This window comes from Podarcis melisellensis (assembly GCF_964234715.1).
Source record: "Podarcis melisellensis genome assembly, chromosome: 16".
NCBI classification, from domain to species: Eukaryota; Metazoa; Chordata; class Lepidosauria; order Squamata; family Lacertidae; genus Podarcis; species Podarcis melisellensis.
Window position 1 is genome coordinate 19,208,088 of NC_138533.1, and position 18,847 is coordinate 19,226,934.

General features: G+C 46.8%; 2 protein-coding genes and 1 long non-coding RNA gene across 4 annotated transcripts in view; 1 reads left to right on the forward strand and 2 right to left on the reverse strand.

Moving 5' to 3' along the window:
• Positions 1 to 3,855, reverse strand: part of ACTN3 (actinin alpha 3) — a 41,491-nt gene extending 37,636 nt beyond the window's left edge. Inside the window, exon 1 of the mRNA XM_081892293.1 lies at positions 3,525 to 3,855. Within this exon, the coding sequence (XP_081748419.1) occupies positions 3,525 to 3,659 (135 nt within the window). The 5' untranslated portion in view covers positions 3,660 to 3,855. The remainder of the gene's footprint in view (positions 1 to 3,524) is intronic.
• The window catches only part of LOC309359152, a 51,829-nt gene that overhangs the window by 28,920 nt on the left and 4,062 nt on the right, over positions 1 to 18,847 (forward strand). The window lies entirely within an intron of this gene.
• CHCHD10 (coiled-coil-helix-coiled-coil-helix domain containing 10) lies at positions 11,073 to 17,464 on the reverse strand. Of its 2 annotated transcripts, none has more exons than XM_081892604.1 (4): positions 17,247 to 17,464; positions 14,043 to 14,265; positions 11,990 to 12,140; positions 11,073 to 11,371 (listed from the first exon to the last, which is right to left on the reverse strand). In XM_081892604.1, the coding sequence occupies exons 1-4, from the start codon at positions 17,291 to 17,293 to the stop codon at positions 11,352 to 11,354; spliced, it is 441 nt and encodes a 146-aa protein (XP_081748730.1). In that variant the 5' UTR covers positions 17,294 to 17,464; the 3' UTR covers positions 11,073 to 11,351. The 2 variants fall into 2 exon arrangements, with proteins under 2 accessions (XP_081748730.1, XP_081748729.1); XM_081892603.1 differs by having other exon boundaries at positions 14,043 to 14,268; positions 17,247 to 17,463.

An 18,847-nucleotide genomic window follows, 5' to 3' on the forward strand; every position in this document is an offset into this window, starting at 1 on the left:
ATTCAGCCTTAGCAATGAGCAACATGGTCATAAATCTAGTGTGATGAGGAGATCTCAAGCCACTTAGGTTTAAGTCCCCCAACATAGCGGGAGAGGCTCTGTCCTTAACTCTTAACATGAAAATGCCAATCAAATACTGTGTAAAAAATCCTCACTGTCTCTGACATTACAGGGATATAGAAAATCAGACCTTTGCTCCATCTTGCTCAGTATTAACAAGAGTTTTCACTGGACACACCAAGGATGAAACCAGGGGCTGTTTGCATCCACAGCAGATGCTCTACCACTGAACTACTACAGCACAGGTAGGCAAACTAAGGTCCGGGGGCCGGATGCGGCCCAACTGCCTTCTAAATCCAGCCCACGGGCCGTCCAGGAATCAGCGTGTTTTTACATGAGTAGAATGTGTCCTTTTATTTAAAATGTATCTCTGGGTTATTTGTAGGGCATAGGAATTCGTTCATCCCCCTCCCCAAATATATAGTCCAGCCCCCCACAAGGTCTGAGGGACAGTGGACCGACCCCCTGCTGAAAAGGTTTGCTGACTCCTGAACTACAGCCTTCCCCATAAATTTGAACCAAACTAGACCATTACCCTTTCGCTTGTTGATGTTGCAAAAGTTATTTGGCACAGAACGTGACCTGAGGGGCAGGGATATCCTTGGGGTACCACAGCCCTAATTGACTTGTTAAGTGCTCAGGCAGTGGTGCCAATGACGGAAAGACTTTGGAGTACCCACCCACCCACCGCTGGTCCAGAAAAATGTACAGGATAAACACAACAGAGCTGGATTATTGCATATTGAAGTAAGTTACTACTTTATTAAGACAGGGACAACCCCCCTCTCATAAAACAATTAAGTCCAGAATCTGAAATGACTTGTGCATAGATTGTTCACTCTCTGAATCCTACCTAGGTACAGAAATCACAATGCAATATTCCCCCACCAAGGGTTTCCTTCAAAGGAGATAGATGATAGATAGATGATAGGGGGAAATGTTATAATCTTAGACAATTGCTTGCCATTTTTCTCTCCACATAGCCATTTCTGCATTATGCATTTAACATGCAGCAAGGCTTGGTTCACTTGCACAACAACAGTTCTATGAGGCTCTTTCCTCTATTTTAACAATTGGGGAACTGAGGCTGAGAGCCAGAACGAGATGTCTGATGGCCGCTGCCACCTCAGTCCATGAGGAAACAAAGCAAGAATTTAACCCAGAGCTCAAATCTAGCAGTTTATTCTCTGGATTAGACCCACGTGCTTTGGGCCTACCAATCCATGACAGTGAGTGCCTTCTTTGTGTCTGTTTAGAACACAGTAATAATACATTATGTGGAAACCTGTGAGAATTTAAGTGAGCACACCTGGAGGACAGTGAGGGAGCCTGTGAAGAGATTGTTTGGTGTTAATGTTTTTTCTGGATGAGAAAGACTTGGGGGGGGCAGTCACTTGGCACAGCAGTGGATTGATACTTGTGATTAGCCTTTCTCTGTGTCAAGGGGGAGGAGGTTAAGGGGGAAATCTATGGGCACTTCCAGATGACCCACTTATTGAACAGTCGTCCTCATTTCCTTGCCGCAAGCTTACATGGAGGTTATGCAATGCCTGCTTTTTATTGAGCATTTGTTCTGAATTGTTAGCCTTACGATTATACTTTTTCCTGATCGTCTATCATTATCGCACTATTTTAAAGTGGACCAGTGGTGCAATGGGTCAGTGCGTCTGGCTGTCAACCAGAAGGTTGGTGCTTCAAGCCTATTCAGGGATAACTAGGCAGGATTCCTGCATCGCAGGGGATTGGGCCAGATGGCCCTGAGGGTCCCTTCCAACTCTACAGTTCTCCAATCTATGATTTCCCTGTCACTTTCCTAACTGCAAGCAGTTCAGCTTGATTTTAGAAACATGGATTTGTTGACCTGCGGTGTTTTAATGGCAGAATGCGCTTGAATCCCTCCCGCAAAATTGCGACAGCTTTGAGCATGGTGGTCCCAGGACCTGGGCAGATGACAGCCTCCCTGGTAGCTCACATGGACTTGCAGAGCGGTTCTTGTATGTTTAAGAGTTGCAGAGAAGGCAGAACCAAAGGGTGGAGGTCTGGCCCTTTAGAAGACGGGGCTTGCGAATTTCCTTCTTCCCAGCCCTGAGCAGCATCGTCACATGTGGATTTTTCAGTTGTGGTAGCGTCGGTATGGGAAGAGATACACCCCAGCGAAACGTCGGCCTTTGATGCAAGTCTTAGAGCAGTTTTCTCTGGGTGGGGCCCTGAAAGACTTACGCCGATGCTTTTCATTTGACAATGTGGTGAACGAGCCTGATCTCTCTCTGGCGCTTTTTCCACACTCCAAATTTAAGGCGCCAAGAGGTGCAACAGCAGAATGCAGCCCTGAGTTATGTTGCCAAGGTGGAGAAAGGGCCTAGGGCTGTTCTGCCTCTGAACATTTGCGATTAGGACATCCCCCATCTGTGGTATTATTTCAAAGCTTAGCTTAGGACATGTTCCCCACTGCCACACACGGATATATTTAGCCGATTCCTTCCCCTCTCCCTTGGGTCTCCATCATTCCAGGCATAGCTCAGACGCAGCCCGGGCCCTCGATAGATGCCACTGCACTGACATATGCTCTCCTTCCCCCTTTCTTTCTGGACCCACCCCTGGCCCTGGTGCGAGTCTCTTCTGACGTACTCTGCCCAAAATGTCACTTGTGGTTCCATATAGGATAAGGATCTGGGTGATGGCAAGGGACAGCTGCAGCCAACAGCATCTGATGCTCCGGGGTGGCAGCTGGCTCCAAGGGGCTGCCCCCTCCCCTGCCTGCAATGCACTGTCTGCTTGTAAGTTTAAAGGCCCGCAGGGTTCTCGAGAACCTCAACATGGCGCAGAATCGGGCAGCAAACATGAAAGAAAACACAGTGTTTGGGGGCAACAAATCATTCTGGAGAAGCAAAGACCTCCTCAGACACTTGGAGTAAATTTCTCCACCGCAGCCTTCCAGCTGTTTAGGGCTACCACTTCCATCAGCTCCAGCCTGCTCGAGGGGGTCATAGTGCTTCCATCACCACAGCAACCTCTTAAATTTGGGAAGCATTGATGCCCATCTTCCATCATTTCCATTGAGGCCCATCCAAGGCCTTTCGCCGCCCCACAAGGGAAAGGGACGCCCCGGAACCTCTTGCAATCTTTTACTGGTGTCTACGGAAATAAAACAACCGTGCAGGGTTGTCCTATTCAGAATGACATCTGTGGAGAGCTGCCCTCTGCATTTTTAGCAGCTTTATGGGATATATTTTTTTAAAACCACACTCTCTAGCCACACAATAACTTATTTAAATATATGTGAATGCAACATTGCCACCATTTTTAAAAAAACAAAAAGCACAGGAACCAAACAGAAACGAAGAACCAGCAAAGCAAAAAAAGTTGGTTGCGTGACCATCCTTGACACCTCTCCCGGTGACGGAAAGTCCGCTACGGCCTGGTCCTTGATCCAAGCCTGCCCACCCCGTCCCTTGTCCCCCTACCTTTCGCTGTTGCTTCTCCCAGGCTGGGTCGAGCAGCAGGTCGCGGTCCCAGTCTTCTTCCTGTGCCATGTAGTCCTCCGTCATCATGTACGAGTGGTTGTACTGGACGTGGGTCTCTATGTGTGTGGTCGACATGTTGCCTTCTTCCTTCTTGCGCCCCCTTTCCCCCCTTTTCTCTCTCCTCCCTTGCTCTCCCTCACGCTCTGCAGCAGCCCCCTTCCTTCCCTTTTGCTCCCCTCAGCTCCTGTCGGAGGACAAGGTTCCCCCCAAGACTGTTCAGGCTGTGCGGTGGTTGTCTGCCTGCTTTGCAGCTGCACCTGTCAAAACCAGCCCACGTGACCAGTCCTCAATAAGTATTATCAGCCCTGGGAAGGGGGATCAGGTTCCATCTTAAAAAGGCCAAGGGGAGGGGACAGCACACATGTCCCTACCAACCAGATGGGGGTGAAGACAGCTGCTGGCAAGCCAAGGACCCCCTTTAAAGCACAGCCGGTGGGCTCTTAAAGGAGAAATCGCCCCACCGAGATGTGGGGGACCCCACGTCCGACACCAGCCTCGCTGGACGCGGAGGAAGGATTGAGGGAAAGGGGGAAACGGTTCCTGTTTGGGCCAAATGTGTCTGAGGTTCATGGGGGTGGGGTGGGGTTATTTCGATCAGTTCCTACTGAGATACCAGGAAAGATTCCTTGGATGCCATCTGCTTCAAGAATAAATATATGGCCTATGAAGAAAAGGTTTTGTGAGACTCCCTTTTGGGAAGGAAGCAAGGTCAAAACCCTTGGGGTCGTGTTTGGACTAGGACCTGGGGGACCAGGGTTCAAATCCCCACTAAGCCCAGAAGCTTCCTGGGTGACCTTGGGTCTCTCTCTCTCTCTCTCTCTCTCTCTCTCTCTCTCTCTCTCTCGGCTGCTTCACAGAGTTGTTATTGGTGTAAAAGAAAAATGAGCAAAATGTTCCTAGATGGACTCCTGTGACCTTGGGTTGTTCCTTGGTTTCCCAAGCACACAACAAAAATTGCACAGTAAAGTTGTTTTCCAGAAGAAAAGGCAATGGGCTCAAGGCTGGAGCCTTTGAGTTTTCAGTAGTGGAAGAAAGGCACTCTGTGCATAGAATAATAGAATTGTAGAGTTGGAAGGGACCCTGCAATGCAGGAATATGCAACTGTCCCATATGAGGATCGAACCTGCAACCTTGGCGCTGTCAGCGCTATGCTGTAGCCAATGGTGCTATCCAGGCAGAAATGTTCAGATCCAATATCCTTTTCACTGCTGCTTTGCATGTTCCTGGACCGGAGTCCTGGTACTGAAAAGAAGTTATGCTGAACATTTGGGATATGAAAAGTGGTCCTGAAAGGCCATTGCATCACCCTTCTTATTTATATAACTATTAATTAATTAGTTCAGTTTCTAAACCACCCTTCATCAGTTGCAATCCCAGTGCAGTTTATGCTCCAAAATCAATACATTAAAGCAATACCATTCCAGTAATAGCAATTGTTAACAATTTAAAACTTATATTAAAATACAAGCAAAATTAACAACACAGTCGTGGGCATTATTTCACGTTTGGTTTTCTCTACATTTACAAACCTTGTGACGTTAATGTAGCTCAGTCAGTAAGAGCATGAGACTCTTAATCTCAGGGTTGTGGGTTCGAGACCCACGTTGGGCAAAAAGATTCCTGCATTGCAGGGGGTTGGACTAGATGACCCTCGGGGTCCCTTCTAGCTCTACAATTCCATGTATTTATTTTACCTTATTTTGTGACCATTCCTGGTCTAGAAATCTCTCAATAAATAAATAAAACAAATCCCCTCCAAAAGCCTGGTTAAAAAAGTGAAGCAACCAAATAATTGTTGCGTGCCACTCCAATCTCTGAGTGGTGCAAGATTCCCAGGGTTCCAGGTGCTTTCATGTATCCTTTTGGAATGAGACACAGCAGAGGTGGTGGTGTCTTTATGATACATGATTTATTCACACACAAATGATGGAGTGGTTCACAGCATTAACACCACAAAAGCGTCTTATTTCTCCCATAGCCGCAGCCTTGGATTCAAACAGAAAATTTTAACATTGCTCTCAAACTTTACCCTGACTCTCTCTCCACCTTGCTGCTTTAATTCACCAGTGCAAACTCTGCTCCAAACTCTGGCTTTGTCTTCTGACCAACTGTAAGCTAGTCTCACCTTTTCCTTTGTTTCCCTTAATGGCCCATCTCCCAGGCTATCGCCTTAACACGGGAAGCTAACCTGGCTTATATTCCAACACTTGCTGGGTCCAGGGGTAGAAAGGTCTTGCATACAACCTACTTCCTCTCCCCCAAACTCATAACATAATGAAGAAGCCAACTGTACCACCAAGGAAAGGGAGTTTCATAGGCAAGGTGCCACCACAGAGAAGGCTCTAGCAGGCTTCACCCAACAAGCTCCTCCTCTGCCAAGCTCAACAAGCTGGGATAAGTAGACCCTTCTTCCTGTATTTGGGTCCTACATCATTTAGGGCCTTGCAAGTTAATGTTGACACCTCCGGTAGCGTATAAGCAATCTCCTTCTGACAGAAGGACGATAATCCTTTCCATCGTGCTGAAACCAGAAGGAATAAGCCCCTCCCTCCCTCAAAATGTAAAAGCGTCACCTCTCCACGTTCATCTGCAAGCAATAAGCTCCAAGTGCATTAGCGTGGACGAAATGATTCTGTGCCTCTCACCAGCCCTAATAGCACAGGGCAATGGGAGAACCAGCCTAGGTGACATTTCTAGGGGGCAGGAAAACGGTCCTGCAAAAGTCTCATTTGTCCTCTCCTGTCTGGGATAGGCGATGAACCCACATTTGGGACAGATTCCAAAGAGGTTTAACCTCTTTATACTCTGCTAGCATTTGCATAACCTGGTGAAGCCTCTGTGCTTCAGCAGGAGGTTTGCTCCTCCTGTTACATTGCGGCTATTCTTAGGAGCAGTGGGAAAGTGCTTGAGAGAAGGACAAGAGGCCCAGAGAACATCTCAGGTTTGGGTGCCTGAAAGCAAAGTGACTTCGACTTGTGCCTTGAAAACCCATATCCTGTCCCAGGAAATTTCATTTCTTTACCACCTTTCCTTCCAAGGCGCTCATCAGGTGCCATACAGAATGCTCCAACTCCCATGTTATCCTCACAATGACCCTGCAAGGTAGGTTAGGCTGAGGGAGAGTGACTGGCCCAACATTTAGTCTTCATGACAGCTGTCACTCAACTAACTGAGCTACAGGACTAAGTGGGGATTTGAGCTGTATTATATCCTCTAAAAGGGACGCGGGTGGTGCTGTGGGTTAAACCACAGAGCCTAGGACTTGCTGATCAGAAGGTCGGCGGTTCAAATCCCCGGAACGGGGTGAGCTCCTGTTGCTCAGTCCCTGCTCCTGCCAACCTAGCAGTTCGAAAGCACGTCAAAGTGCAAGTAGATGAAACCCTGCTCTAAAACAACCCTGCAAAGTAGTTGGGCTGAGGCAGAGTGGCTATGGTAAGATTTCAACCTCATCCTCATGCAACAAGACTCTAACCCTGGGGTTCCCAACGTGGTGCCTGTGGGCGCAGGAAAGCTCACATGGAAATCTCATGGTGCCCAGAAGGCTCTTGATGAGAATTACCATATTTACTTGAGTCTAATGCACCATCAATTCTAATATGCATGCTAATTTTCGCAACGTAATTTGGCAAAAAAGGTGCACATTAGACTCGAGTAAATACGGTAGAGGTTTTAAACATGTTCCTTACTTCTGGTTCCTGGGAGGTTGGACTGGCAGGTGCATTTCTCTCCCTTGGAACTACATTTCCCAGCATGCACTTGGCTCTCAGCTGTTCAGAATGGGCTCAGGCATTTTCCTTAGGGGCCAAATGAGTTTATAGCGCATTTAGAGTGCTTCTAAGCTAATCAGGGAGGAGACCAGAGAACCCTCTTGTGGCAAAGAGCAGCCATGACCGTTTGTGTGTTTTTAAGTGAGGGAGGGAAGGAATCGAGTGAATTGCTTCTAGTCTATCCTTTTGAGAGCAGCCAGAGAAGAAGAAAAACGAAAGAAAGAAGAATAAGAAGTGGGAGAGGAATAGGAAGGAAAAGGGGAGCAGGGAAGGAAGAAAATAGTATCAGAACCGGAAATATCCACCTAGTTCTGGGATGAGTTTTTTTTAAAGAAATAACAAAAGAACTGGGGGGGCGTTTCAGTATATCCAGTGGAGACAACATAGGCTAATTGCATAATAATTTATTAGCTTACTTATTGGTGGCAAAAATATTCTAGCTAGAAACTGGAAAGAAGCAAACGGTTTAAACGTACAAAAACGGTATAATATAATTTGGGAACTAGAATTTTCTGAAAAACTGATGCAAAAACTTTGTTTCCCTAGTACAAAAAAATAAGAGACCTTAATGGCAGACTAGTGATCAGCACACGAACAAAGACTAATTTTACCTTCTGCATTCCAGAAAATATTTTCCTTCATATTGATAGCAGCAACTTTCCATCTCCCTCCAGTTCTGTGTTCGCATGAACTTTACTATTATAGTTTACATTTGAACGATGCCTTTGGGTTGGGAAAAGCAGGGCAGGGCTGGGGCAGGTTGGAATGTTGGAATGGTAATCTTTTACTTCTACTTAGAAAAGAAAGAAGTGGAAATATCTAGCAGCAGTCCAGACAAGCCTTTTTGAAGACCGGGAGCTGAGTATCACGCTGGACTGCATCCCTATGTTAGAAAGCCTTTCTGTTGCTAGTCTGGCCTTGCAATGGGGGTCACTTGCTGCTCTTGTTCCCCCCAGCCACCTACAGAAGGCAGCCCCAATTGCAGGAACTGTTGGCTGACCCTGGCCTCAGTTTTCCTTCCTATGTTGACTCCATCCCATCTGTTTTTCAATCAGGGATCATAGGGATCAGCCTCCTGGGCCAGATTTGAGAGTTGGGCAGTCTGCAGCTTGAGGTCATTATGGCATCTGATGCCAATATCCCTTTCAGCATTCCTGCTGAAGATGCAAGAAACACCAGAAAGAGCTTCTTTAGGGCTCTTTGGACAGCAGGGGGCTGTTGTGGGGGTGGAATGAAGCGGAATGAAGCTCCTTTCTCTCCTTCACTTTGTCCTCCCCCCAGCCCAGGCAGTGAAGGAAGGAAGCAAGCCACCGTGTTGCTACAGTGAGCAGCCTTTGACATCACAGCCCTGAGGTTTATTCTTATTTTTATTTTACTAATTGAATTTATATACCGCCTTATACCCAGAAGTTTACCAAAAGTATCACAATACAGTTTACCAAAAGTATCACAATACAGTGGTGCCTCAGGTTAAGTACTTAATTCATTCCGGAGGTCCGTTCTTAACCTGAAACTGTTCTTAACCTGAAGTACCACTTTAGCTAATGGGGCCTCCTGCTGACACCGCACCGCCAGAGCACAATTTCTGTTCTCATCCTGAAGCAAACTTCTTAACCCGAGGTACTATTTCCGGGTGTAGTAGAGTCTGTAACCTGAAGTGTATGTAACCTGAAGCGTGGGTAACCCAAGGTAACACTGTATATACAGTAAAATCAAAATGAAAACAATAATCCAATAACCCCCCCCCCCCGCAAAAAAGCTTTATTTTTAAAAGGGTATAGGATGTCAATCAAGTCAACCAAAGGCCTGGTTAAAAAGGAATGTTTTTGCCTGGTGCCTAAAAGTGTATAATGAAGGCACCAGGCGAACTTCCCAGGGAACAGCATTCCACAGACATGGAGCCACTGCAGAGAAGGCCCTGTTCTCGTGTTGCCACCCTCTGGATATCTCGAGGAGCCGGCACACGAAGGAGGGCCTCGGAAGATGATCTCAGGGTCCAGGTAGGTTCATATGGAAAGAGGCAGTCCTTGAGGTATTGCGGTCCTGAGCCTTTTGCGCCTGATCTCTCTCCTAGCTCAGGGAGACTCGCCAACGCTTTTGCCAGCCTTTGCAAGGATCTCTCCCACTTTAATCTCTGCTTAGACTAGGGGGCTGCACAAACCATGCAGGATTAAACCCTGTTCTCCTGCCCATCAGCTGACATCAGTAGGTTTAGGGTTAGGGTTTAGCTTAGGTTGGGGTTAGTGTTAAAACAGCTCAGGACTGCAATACCTCAAGGACTGCTTCTCCCCATATAAACCCACCCAGACTCTGCATTGAGCATCCAAGGCCTTTCTTCATGTGCCTCTTCCACATGTGGTCCAGAGGGTGGCAACTTGAGAATGGCCCTTCTCTTAGTGGGTCCGTTTGTGGAATGCTCTCCCCAAAGAGGCTCGCCTGGTGCCTTCATTATATATCTCTAGGCATCAGGCAAAATCGTTCCTCTTCAACCCGATTAATATTCTACAGCCTTTTAAATGTGCTTCTGTGAGGGAGCAGGGGTGATTATTGTTTTGTGTTTTATGTTTTTGCACTTTTAGCTTGTATCTTGCGAACCGCCCTAACATCTTCTGATGAAGGGCAATGCAATTAATTATAAATGAATAAATGTGCCAGGCTTAGTTCTGGGGTTAAGGTTAGGGTTACAGCTAGGTTTGAGGTTACAGCTGGGGTTAGGGTTAATGTTGGGAGTTAAGATTAGGTTTGGGGTGATGGTTAGCATTAAGGATGCGGGTGGCGCTGTGGGTTAAACCACAGAGTCTAGGATTTGTCGGCAGTTCAAATCCCTGCGACAGGGTGAGCTCCTGTTGCTTGGTCCCTGCTCCTGCCAACCTAGCAGTTCAAAAGCACGTCAAAGTGCAAGTAGATAAATAGGTACCGCTCCGGCGGAAAGGTAAACGGCGTTTCCGTGCGCTGCTCTGGTTCGCCAGAAGCAGCTTAGTCATGCTGGCCACATGACCCAGAAGCTGTACACTGGCTTCCTCGGCCAATAAAGCGAGATGAGTGCCGCAACCCCAGAGTTGGTCACGACTGGACCTAATGGTCAGGGGTCCCTTTACCCTTTACCTTTTATGGTTAGCATTAGAGATAAGTTTGGGGTTTGGGTTCAGGTTTGCGTTAGGGTTAACATTAATATTGGTGTTGTGGGTGGTGATCATGCTATTGTTGATTTGGGGGTTCAGGGTTGCATGCACCTCCAAATAGCACTGTGCTGTGTGTCACAGGTTAACCACAGAGTCTAACTTTCACCTCCACGGTTGGAGGCAGTAATGTTTCTGAATACCAGTTGCTGGAAACTGCAGGAAAACTCAGACCCTGTTTGCGGGCTTCCCACAGGGGCACGTGGTTGGCCATTGTGAGAACACAATGCTGGACTAGATGAGCCAGTAGCCTCATCCAGCTGGCCAATTTATAGATTCTATTTATATCCCACCTTTTTCTCCAAGGAGCCCAAAGTGGAATACATGGCTTTCCCCTTTCTCATTTAATCCACCACAACTACCCTACGAGGTAGGTTTGGTTGAGAGTAAGTGACTTGCCCAAGGTCGCTCTGTGAGCTTCAGAGAGGTCTCTCCCAGGTCCTAGTCTGCCACTCTGACCACTACAACACACCTCAGAGTGGTTAACGAAAATGTATATGAGCGCACACGTGTGTTTCAATCAACAGAAACATATAGACAAGTTGTAGATTAAAATAAAACCATCTCCTTTTATTTTACATTTCTCTACAAGAATTCAAGTGGGACCCAGATCCTTAAAACTCTGCTATAAGAATTTCAACTAGAATTCTCCTTGTTTGCCAGCCTACAACTGAGAACAACACTAGAGAGCTTTTTTTTGTGCCAATCTGGTCAGATCCCTCATCTGTCTCTGTCTTCCAGTCCCTAGCCCTTCTGGGCTCCTTTGGTTTGTTGCTCTTTCCAGGTTCTTCTCATTTTGCGGCATTAGTGCTAAAATGTCTTCATGGGAGGGAAGTAACCCCTGCAGAAAGGAAGAATAACAGGCTCAGTTTCAGCACAGAGTAGACAGCTGGCACCTGAAGGTGATGCCAAACACTTAAAGCACATTTAGCGCATACTGCTTGTCTGTAAAGAATCTCGGGAACTGTAGTTTCCCTCCCCTTGCACAGAACTGCAATTCCCAGCACTCTTAACAAACAAACAAGCCCATTAGCATTGGTAAGGTGGAAGGCAGGGAGGCCAACAGTAGGTGGCGCCACAGCGAATGCCAAGCAGAGCCAACTAATTGGAGGAGGAGGAGGAAGAAGCTGATAGGCGGTGCCAACCACTGCACTGGCTGTAAGTCAGAAGGCAGACTGGTGCATGCTGCCTGAGTTTGGTGGGGCAGTGAGTGCCCTATTTGCTCTTATGGACCCGTCTCCACTGATTGGACTCTATGACCTCCAAATCCCCTCTAGGACCGTATGCTCTTGCCCAGTTTTGTTCCATTTTGACAAGGCTGGATATGCTCCTAGTGCATTGGCTTCAGAGCAGTAGCAGGGACCCTCTCAGGGTTAGGAAACTCACAGCCCTCTCTCAAACCCCAACAGAGAACCAGGTGATGAGGCACTGCCTCTCACCTCTGTGCCGAAACACTCACCGCTGTTGTACTTGCACTGCTTCAGGGCCTCGTTGAAGCCCTCGCACAACGTTAGGTCGCTCTGGTTGGTAGCGCAGTCAAGGAACTGCTTTATCTCGTAGTGGCAGGGGCCAAACTGGGATCCCTGATAGGCTGGCTGCGGCCTGGACTCCTGTGGACAAGGGAAAGAGAGGAGTAAATAACCGCAGGTGAACCTTTCTGAGAAGGGACTTCACCCAGGGGGAAATGGTTTTGCAGACGTAACGTCTCCCGATTAACCTAGGACAGCTCTACCAAGCTAATCTTCCAGGCCTTTAATTAAACCCATAGCCAAACGGCTTAGCGTCAAAGTGTCTACTTTTAGCTGGCAAGAGTCATCCCACGGAGGTCAAGACCCTCTCCATCTCCAATGATGGCCAACACGCCCCCCCGTCCCACCTTGCATAAAATAGGTTTATATGCATGCACAGACATTTCTCCCCCATGGCAGGTAGAGAAGTCTTTCTGCTGAGTGTGTGGCATGCAACAATGCTGGGAGGGCAGCTGGGGGTGGCTTGGCTGGAATGGTCTCCTGGGCCAAATGGAGAGGCCTAGCAGACAGAATTAGGCCCATGGCTGGTGGTTCGAACCAACCCAGAGATGGCTGTGAGCAGGATACCTGCATGGCAGGGGGTGGTTGTTGTTGCTGCTGTAATTATTATAATTTACCACCCTTCATTTCCCAGTAGTGATGTATGGAAGTGAAAGCAGGACCATAAAGAAGGCTGATTGCCTAAGAATTGATACTTTTGAATTATGGTGCTGGAGGAGACTCTTGAGAGTCCCATGGACTGCAAGAAGATCAAACCTCTCCATTCTTAAGGAAATCAGCCCTGAGTGCTCACTGGAAGGACAGATCCTGAAGCTGAGGCTCCAATACTTTGGCCACCTCATGAGAAGAGAAGACTCTCTGGAAAAGACCCTGATGTTGGGAAAGATTGAGGGCACAAGGAGAAGGGGACGACAGAGGACGAGATGGTTGGGCAGTGTTCTTGAAGCTACCAGCATGAGTTTGACCAAACTGCGGGAGGCAGTGGAAGACAGAAGTGCCTGGCGTGCTCTGGTCCATGGGGTCACGAAGAGTCCGACACGACTAAACGACTAAACGACAACACCACCCTTCATCAAAAGATCTCAGGGCATTTCACAAAATAAAATGACCCTTGGGGTACCATCCAACTCTTAGATTCTATGAATACTCTCCTGTGTCAGATTTTAGATTGTAATCTCCTCAGGGCAGAGATTTATCTTCTTGTTTGCTGCATTATAGTGCATAACCATAAGGCATATCAGCGGTTCTCAAAGGGTGTGGTGCACCACACTGGTATGGCAGGAGAGGATGTAAAGTGTGGCAGGAAGATTCAAGGACAATAAAAGAAAATGTAAACATTTCAGTATAGGATAGGATAGGATCAAGATTATTTTGGGGGGATATACACCCAGTAACAGCATCCACAACTCTCTTCAAGACAATTGGCTATTCTTCTACATTTCTCCACGGCATACTGTTGTGAACAGAGATTTTCAACTCTGTCAAATATGAAAGATCAGAAGAGAGAAAGGCTTCTCTGTGTTGAGGAGGTGGTGAGTTTGTTCATCTCAAATTAGACCCAATATACAGTAAATGAGAAAAAGCAAGCTCACGCCTCTTATCGAGTTTGTACACATACTCAAGGTACATACGTAAGAAGCTTGTTTATAATTATATTCTGGGAATGATTCCTGTTCTTATGTAGCTGCATTGTTTTGTACTTTCCAGATGCCCCAGGATCAGATCTTAAAGTTGTTGTGTTTGATTATTTCTTGTTGGTAAAAAAATTGGTGCAGCACAAACCATTTTTTTATCCTGAAAGTGTGGGTGCAGAGGAAGGTTTGAGAAGCACCGATATAGATGAAGGAGGACAAACCCACAGAAAATTCCAGTTGTGCATTTAGAAGGCTAGCAGTCATTCCTGCACCCTTAGCAACACACACACACACACACACACACACACACACACACACACACAGAGCAACTTGGCAATTACAGCCTCACCTGGAGAGCACCACTGGCTGGCTTGGCCGGCTCGGCGCTGCTCCCTCCGCTGAAGGCCCCGGTGAGTGCGCCACCAACCACATGACCCACTGCAGAGCCGACAGCCACACCTGCTGCAGTCGTAGCCATCTGGGCCATTAAGCCAGGCTGTTGGGGCTGAGCTGGAGCAGCCATTGCCGAAGGAGGAGGGTGAGCTGGGGGGTGGGCATGAGATGGCGCTGGGCTGCTGAGAGAAACAGAGGAGGAAAGAAAAGAACCAATGGAAACTTGGTTCAGGGTTTGCAAACAGAGCGGTCTTCTCCAACCTGATGGACTATGACCCCCACAAACCCATGCAGTGCATCATGTTATAAATTTCTATCAGGTCTATCAAGCGGGGCCGTTACAATAAACTTTTAATAATAATAATAATAATAATAATAATAATAATAATAAATTTTATTTATACCGCACCCTCCCAGGCTAGAGCCGGGCTCAAGGCGGCTAACACCAGTAAAATTACAGTAGAAACATAATAAGAAAAAAACCCCAATTTAAAATACATGTTAAAATGCAATTTAAAATGCAGCCTCATTTTAAAAGTTGCCCACAGATCAAAACCATACGGGTTTTAGATGGGTCACAGCCTGCTGGGGAGTGGCAAGGGGTGGGTTACAATGCAATGGGAGGAATTTGATGTCACACTAAGGAGATCGCTCCATCAACACAAACGTGACACAACCATCTCTTGCCCCCCCATGCCATTGTGTGGGTGTTCTCAACCAGAGTTCAAAATTTGCCAGGCGCATTTTGCACCTGTCTGCCGGCCACTTGCAACCAAGTCAACATGCCCGGGCGCCAGGATGACTGACACCTGGCGTCTCCACCATCTGGAGGTGCATGCCAGGAGATCCTTGGATCTGGACTGTGTTCACACACTAGTGACACATCCTGTGGAATTCGACCCATCACATTTTATCTGCATAATCAGAATGAATTTCAGGAACCACCAAAAAGTCGTATTGAAAAATGGCAACTAGGCATTCTGTTTTGGCGACTGTAACCCTGGTCTAAGAGGCCATTTGGCACCTAGCTTATATATGGTATCTAACACTGCTCTCAATGGCCCCCTGAATCTATTTTGTGGGGCAGACAGGGGGAAGGGGGAAGCCCCAGTGTGCTGGCAAAAGCCCTTGTGTTCAAATCCTTGTGGGTTCCTGCTGTCACAACTGGCTAGCTGAATCTGGCATAACTTTTGGTTTACTTTTGACCCACCAGGGAGCAGAGTTCACTTTCTTTCAAAACAATCTAAACACGAGACTGACGTTAACACAACCAGCAATTCAAAAAGGTAACCTTGGGATGTTCGGCAATCTTTGCCATCTAGTGAAACAGCAAGTAAATACAACTCATATATTAGATTTGTATCCAGAACTTTCTAGTCCTCCCTCTTCCTCATCCCAAATCCTTGCATGGTGTTTATTTATTTACAGTATCTCTGGCCCACTCTCTAGTGAATATTTTTAGTCTGCAAACCTGGAGAGCTGCTGCCAGCCAGTGTAGGCAATACAGTACCTTGGGTTAAGTACTTAATTTGTTCCGGAGGTCCGTTCTTAACCTGAGACACCACTTTAGCTAATGGGGCACAATTTCTGTTCTCATCCTGAAGCAAAGTTCTTAACCCGAGGTACTATTTCTAGGTTAGCGGAGTCTGTAACCTGAAGCGTACGTAACCGGAGGTACCACTGTACTGAGCAAGATGGACCAATTGTCTGACTGTATTAGTCAGCTTCCTGTCTTCCAATATCCTGACCTCAAGGTATCTTAACACCTCCACGAGGCAACAAGTTCAATGTTGGAAATTGATGGGGGAAATCTAAAACCGGGGGGGGGGGGATGTTTCCCAGGAAACCATTGCTGCTGACTTTACCAGGGGAGAGATTATAGAAACACAGCCTTAGAATGTTCCAGAAAAGAGCACCTTGCAAAAACACACACCATAAAACCGAAACAGCCACATTTTTTTTTAGAAAGGAAGAAATATAGCATCCTCACTACCAATATGATTTTGCAGTTTAAGTCTTCTATACAGCCTTTTCTCATTCTAAAAAGTGGAATCTCATTATTTTAACCTGATCTCACTGGTAGTCTTCAAATCTATGAGCAAACCAACAACCTTCAGCTACCCACACTCCAAATCAGTGACGCACGACAGAACCTTCTAGGTGTTGGTTCCTAATTTGTGGAATGCCCTCCCTGCTGAGATGCATCTGCCACCCTCCTCATTATCTCTCAGGAGGAAGGTTAAAACATTCCTGTTTTCCTGGGCATTTGATGGCTGAAAGATACTGTTCCTAAGTGACCTTGAAATTATTTCTATTTTTTACCAACCCTTCACCCTAAGGTCCCAGGACACGTTACAACCCAGCTAAAAACTTAAATTGGTAGAGCATAAGACTCTAAATCTCAGGGTCATGGGTTCGAGACCCACATAGGACAAGAGGGTTGGACTCATGGTCCCTTCCAACTCTACGATTCTATGAACTTACAATCACGGGAATAAAGCACGTCCTTTTATAAGGCGGGGGTCCTGCTTAGTGGTAAGTATGACAGTTTTGTGTTTCTACTTTAGTTCTCACTGCTACCCTTTGGTGTCTGCTGCCCTGGGCATCTCTGGGAGGAAGGGCGGAAGAGAAATTAAAATCAACCTCCTCCCCAATGAATTATTATTATTTTTTTGAAAATGTGAATTGGGAGCCACCCCAAACTTCCTCACCTATTTCCAGTGTCAGAACTCGGCGTTTTTGACCAACAAAACACAGTCTGGTGTAGTGGTTAGAGAGTCAGTCTGAGGCTAGGGAAAACAGACACGAAGCTCATTGCATGACCATGGCTGGGCCAGCTGTTCTCTCTTAACCTTGCCTACCTAACAGGGTTGTTGTGACACAAAAACTGAAGGGAGTGAAGAGAGGTCACCTTGAGGTCCTTTGAGAAGCGACAGGATATAAACGCAATAACCTAAATACATAAAGAAATGTGCGTGTACAGATAGGTTTTTCTTTCCTCCTGGTATGAGGCAGGGGTTGATAGGTTTTTTTTCCAGGACAGAGGGAGGGCGTAACCTCAATAAACCTCGGGTCCTTGCAACTGCTCCTTTGAAAACTAAGCCCTTTCTTATTTAAAGGTGACACTGCCAACCTCGCTGCTCAGACACTGCCCTCGTACCTGGCCACAGTCGACCGGGATCCCACGCTCCTGCTGCCCCTGGGCATGTTGATCCTGGGTCTATTTGCACCAGCGCTGCTCCTGACTGCCGGCCGGCCGCCTCTTCCTCCCGCTGCTGCTGCTGCGAGACACTCCGAGTCTCCTTGAACTCGATCGTTGCGCAGCTGGTTTCAAGAATGGAACCCACGTGGTTCAGCATCAATCATTAGAATTAGAACTTTCGCTCTGAGCAGGCGCAAAGCCGCGCAGCCAATGGAGTCTCTGCCCTCTTCTGGCCGACGCTAGTTTGGAGACACTTCTCCCCGCCCATTCACAGACACCTTTCCTCCCCCTCCTCATAGAGCTATAAATGACAGAAGCGCAGCAACGCCGTCTATTGACGGAGCTTCCTGGTTCCTTTTGACGATTAGGTAGATATATTGTAAATTTGTTTTGAACCTGGAGGTTCTCTTTATCTATCATATCTAACAAATGCTGGCGACGCTCTTTCAGTGTTTCTAGCCCACTTTTAAAAGCCACCCAAGCCAAGGCAGTGAAGCCCACAATACTCAGTTAAAAGATAAAGAACCACAGTTGTTTTGTTGGACTACAACTCCCATAATCCCTGGCCATTAGCTATGCTGGCGAGGCTTGATGGGTGTTGGAGTCTAATAGCCTCTCCATACGTGCCTTGTCTGGATCACCTCACCCTAATAGCTGCGCAGTTTAATTGTCTTCCAGTGATTAGAGGGAGGGGGTGAAATATCTACTTGCTTTCTCTGTATCATGCATAAGTCGAGTGTCTTTGACTCAAGAAAACCATACAATAGAGCACAGTGGTTTTCCCGTTACTGGGAGCAGGGTGGGTGGGAAGACACAAAAGACAGAGCGACTTGTGTTCAGATGATTGTCACGTTGTCCTGACTACTCTAGCTGAACGATGGAGGTACTGCATAATAGCAAAAAGAAACCAAACAGATGGCACTCCTCGCTCTCTGTGTGTGTTTGTATGGTACCAAGGTTGCTGGTAACCATTATGCAACTGGCAAGTGACTCAGAGAAGGTAGCCTTCATTTTCCTCCACAGGGCTTGCGTGGGTGTGTATTTCAGTGAAAAATAATAATACCAAAGCCTTGGAACATCTTTCCTGAGTTTTCCTTTGCATCCAGCTTCCCCTTGTACAGCTGAATCTTAACACACACAGGTGGGACCTGCAACATGATGTTGCAGCATAGAACGCTATTGGGTGTTTCAGCCTCTCAGCCATTTCTGTTTCCAAAACGTTGTAGCTCCATTCCCAGGGCTAAGGATGAGCAAATATGTAAACTTTTGTTCATGTGTTTCTAATTTTTACAATTTTAAGTTCAGCTCTCCACATTTCCATATCAGTTTGTGATTTTAAAAAAACCCTCATGAAAATTGATTAGCATTTTACTGTATCTCCTAATATACTCATTTATTTCCCCCAATATAAGCCATTTTTGTGTGCTATATCCCTAATGACTGCCAGTGATGTGTGGATGGATTTATCTATATCAATCTAAATACATTCTCCAACAGTGGCTGGAAATATGCCTATGAAGCTGGGAACAGAAGATGTCTGCAGCCTCTTCTCCACATCT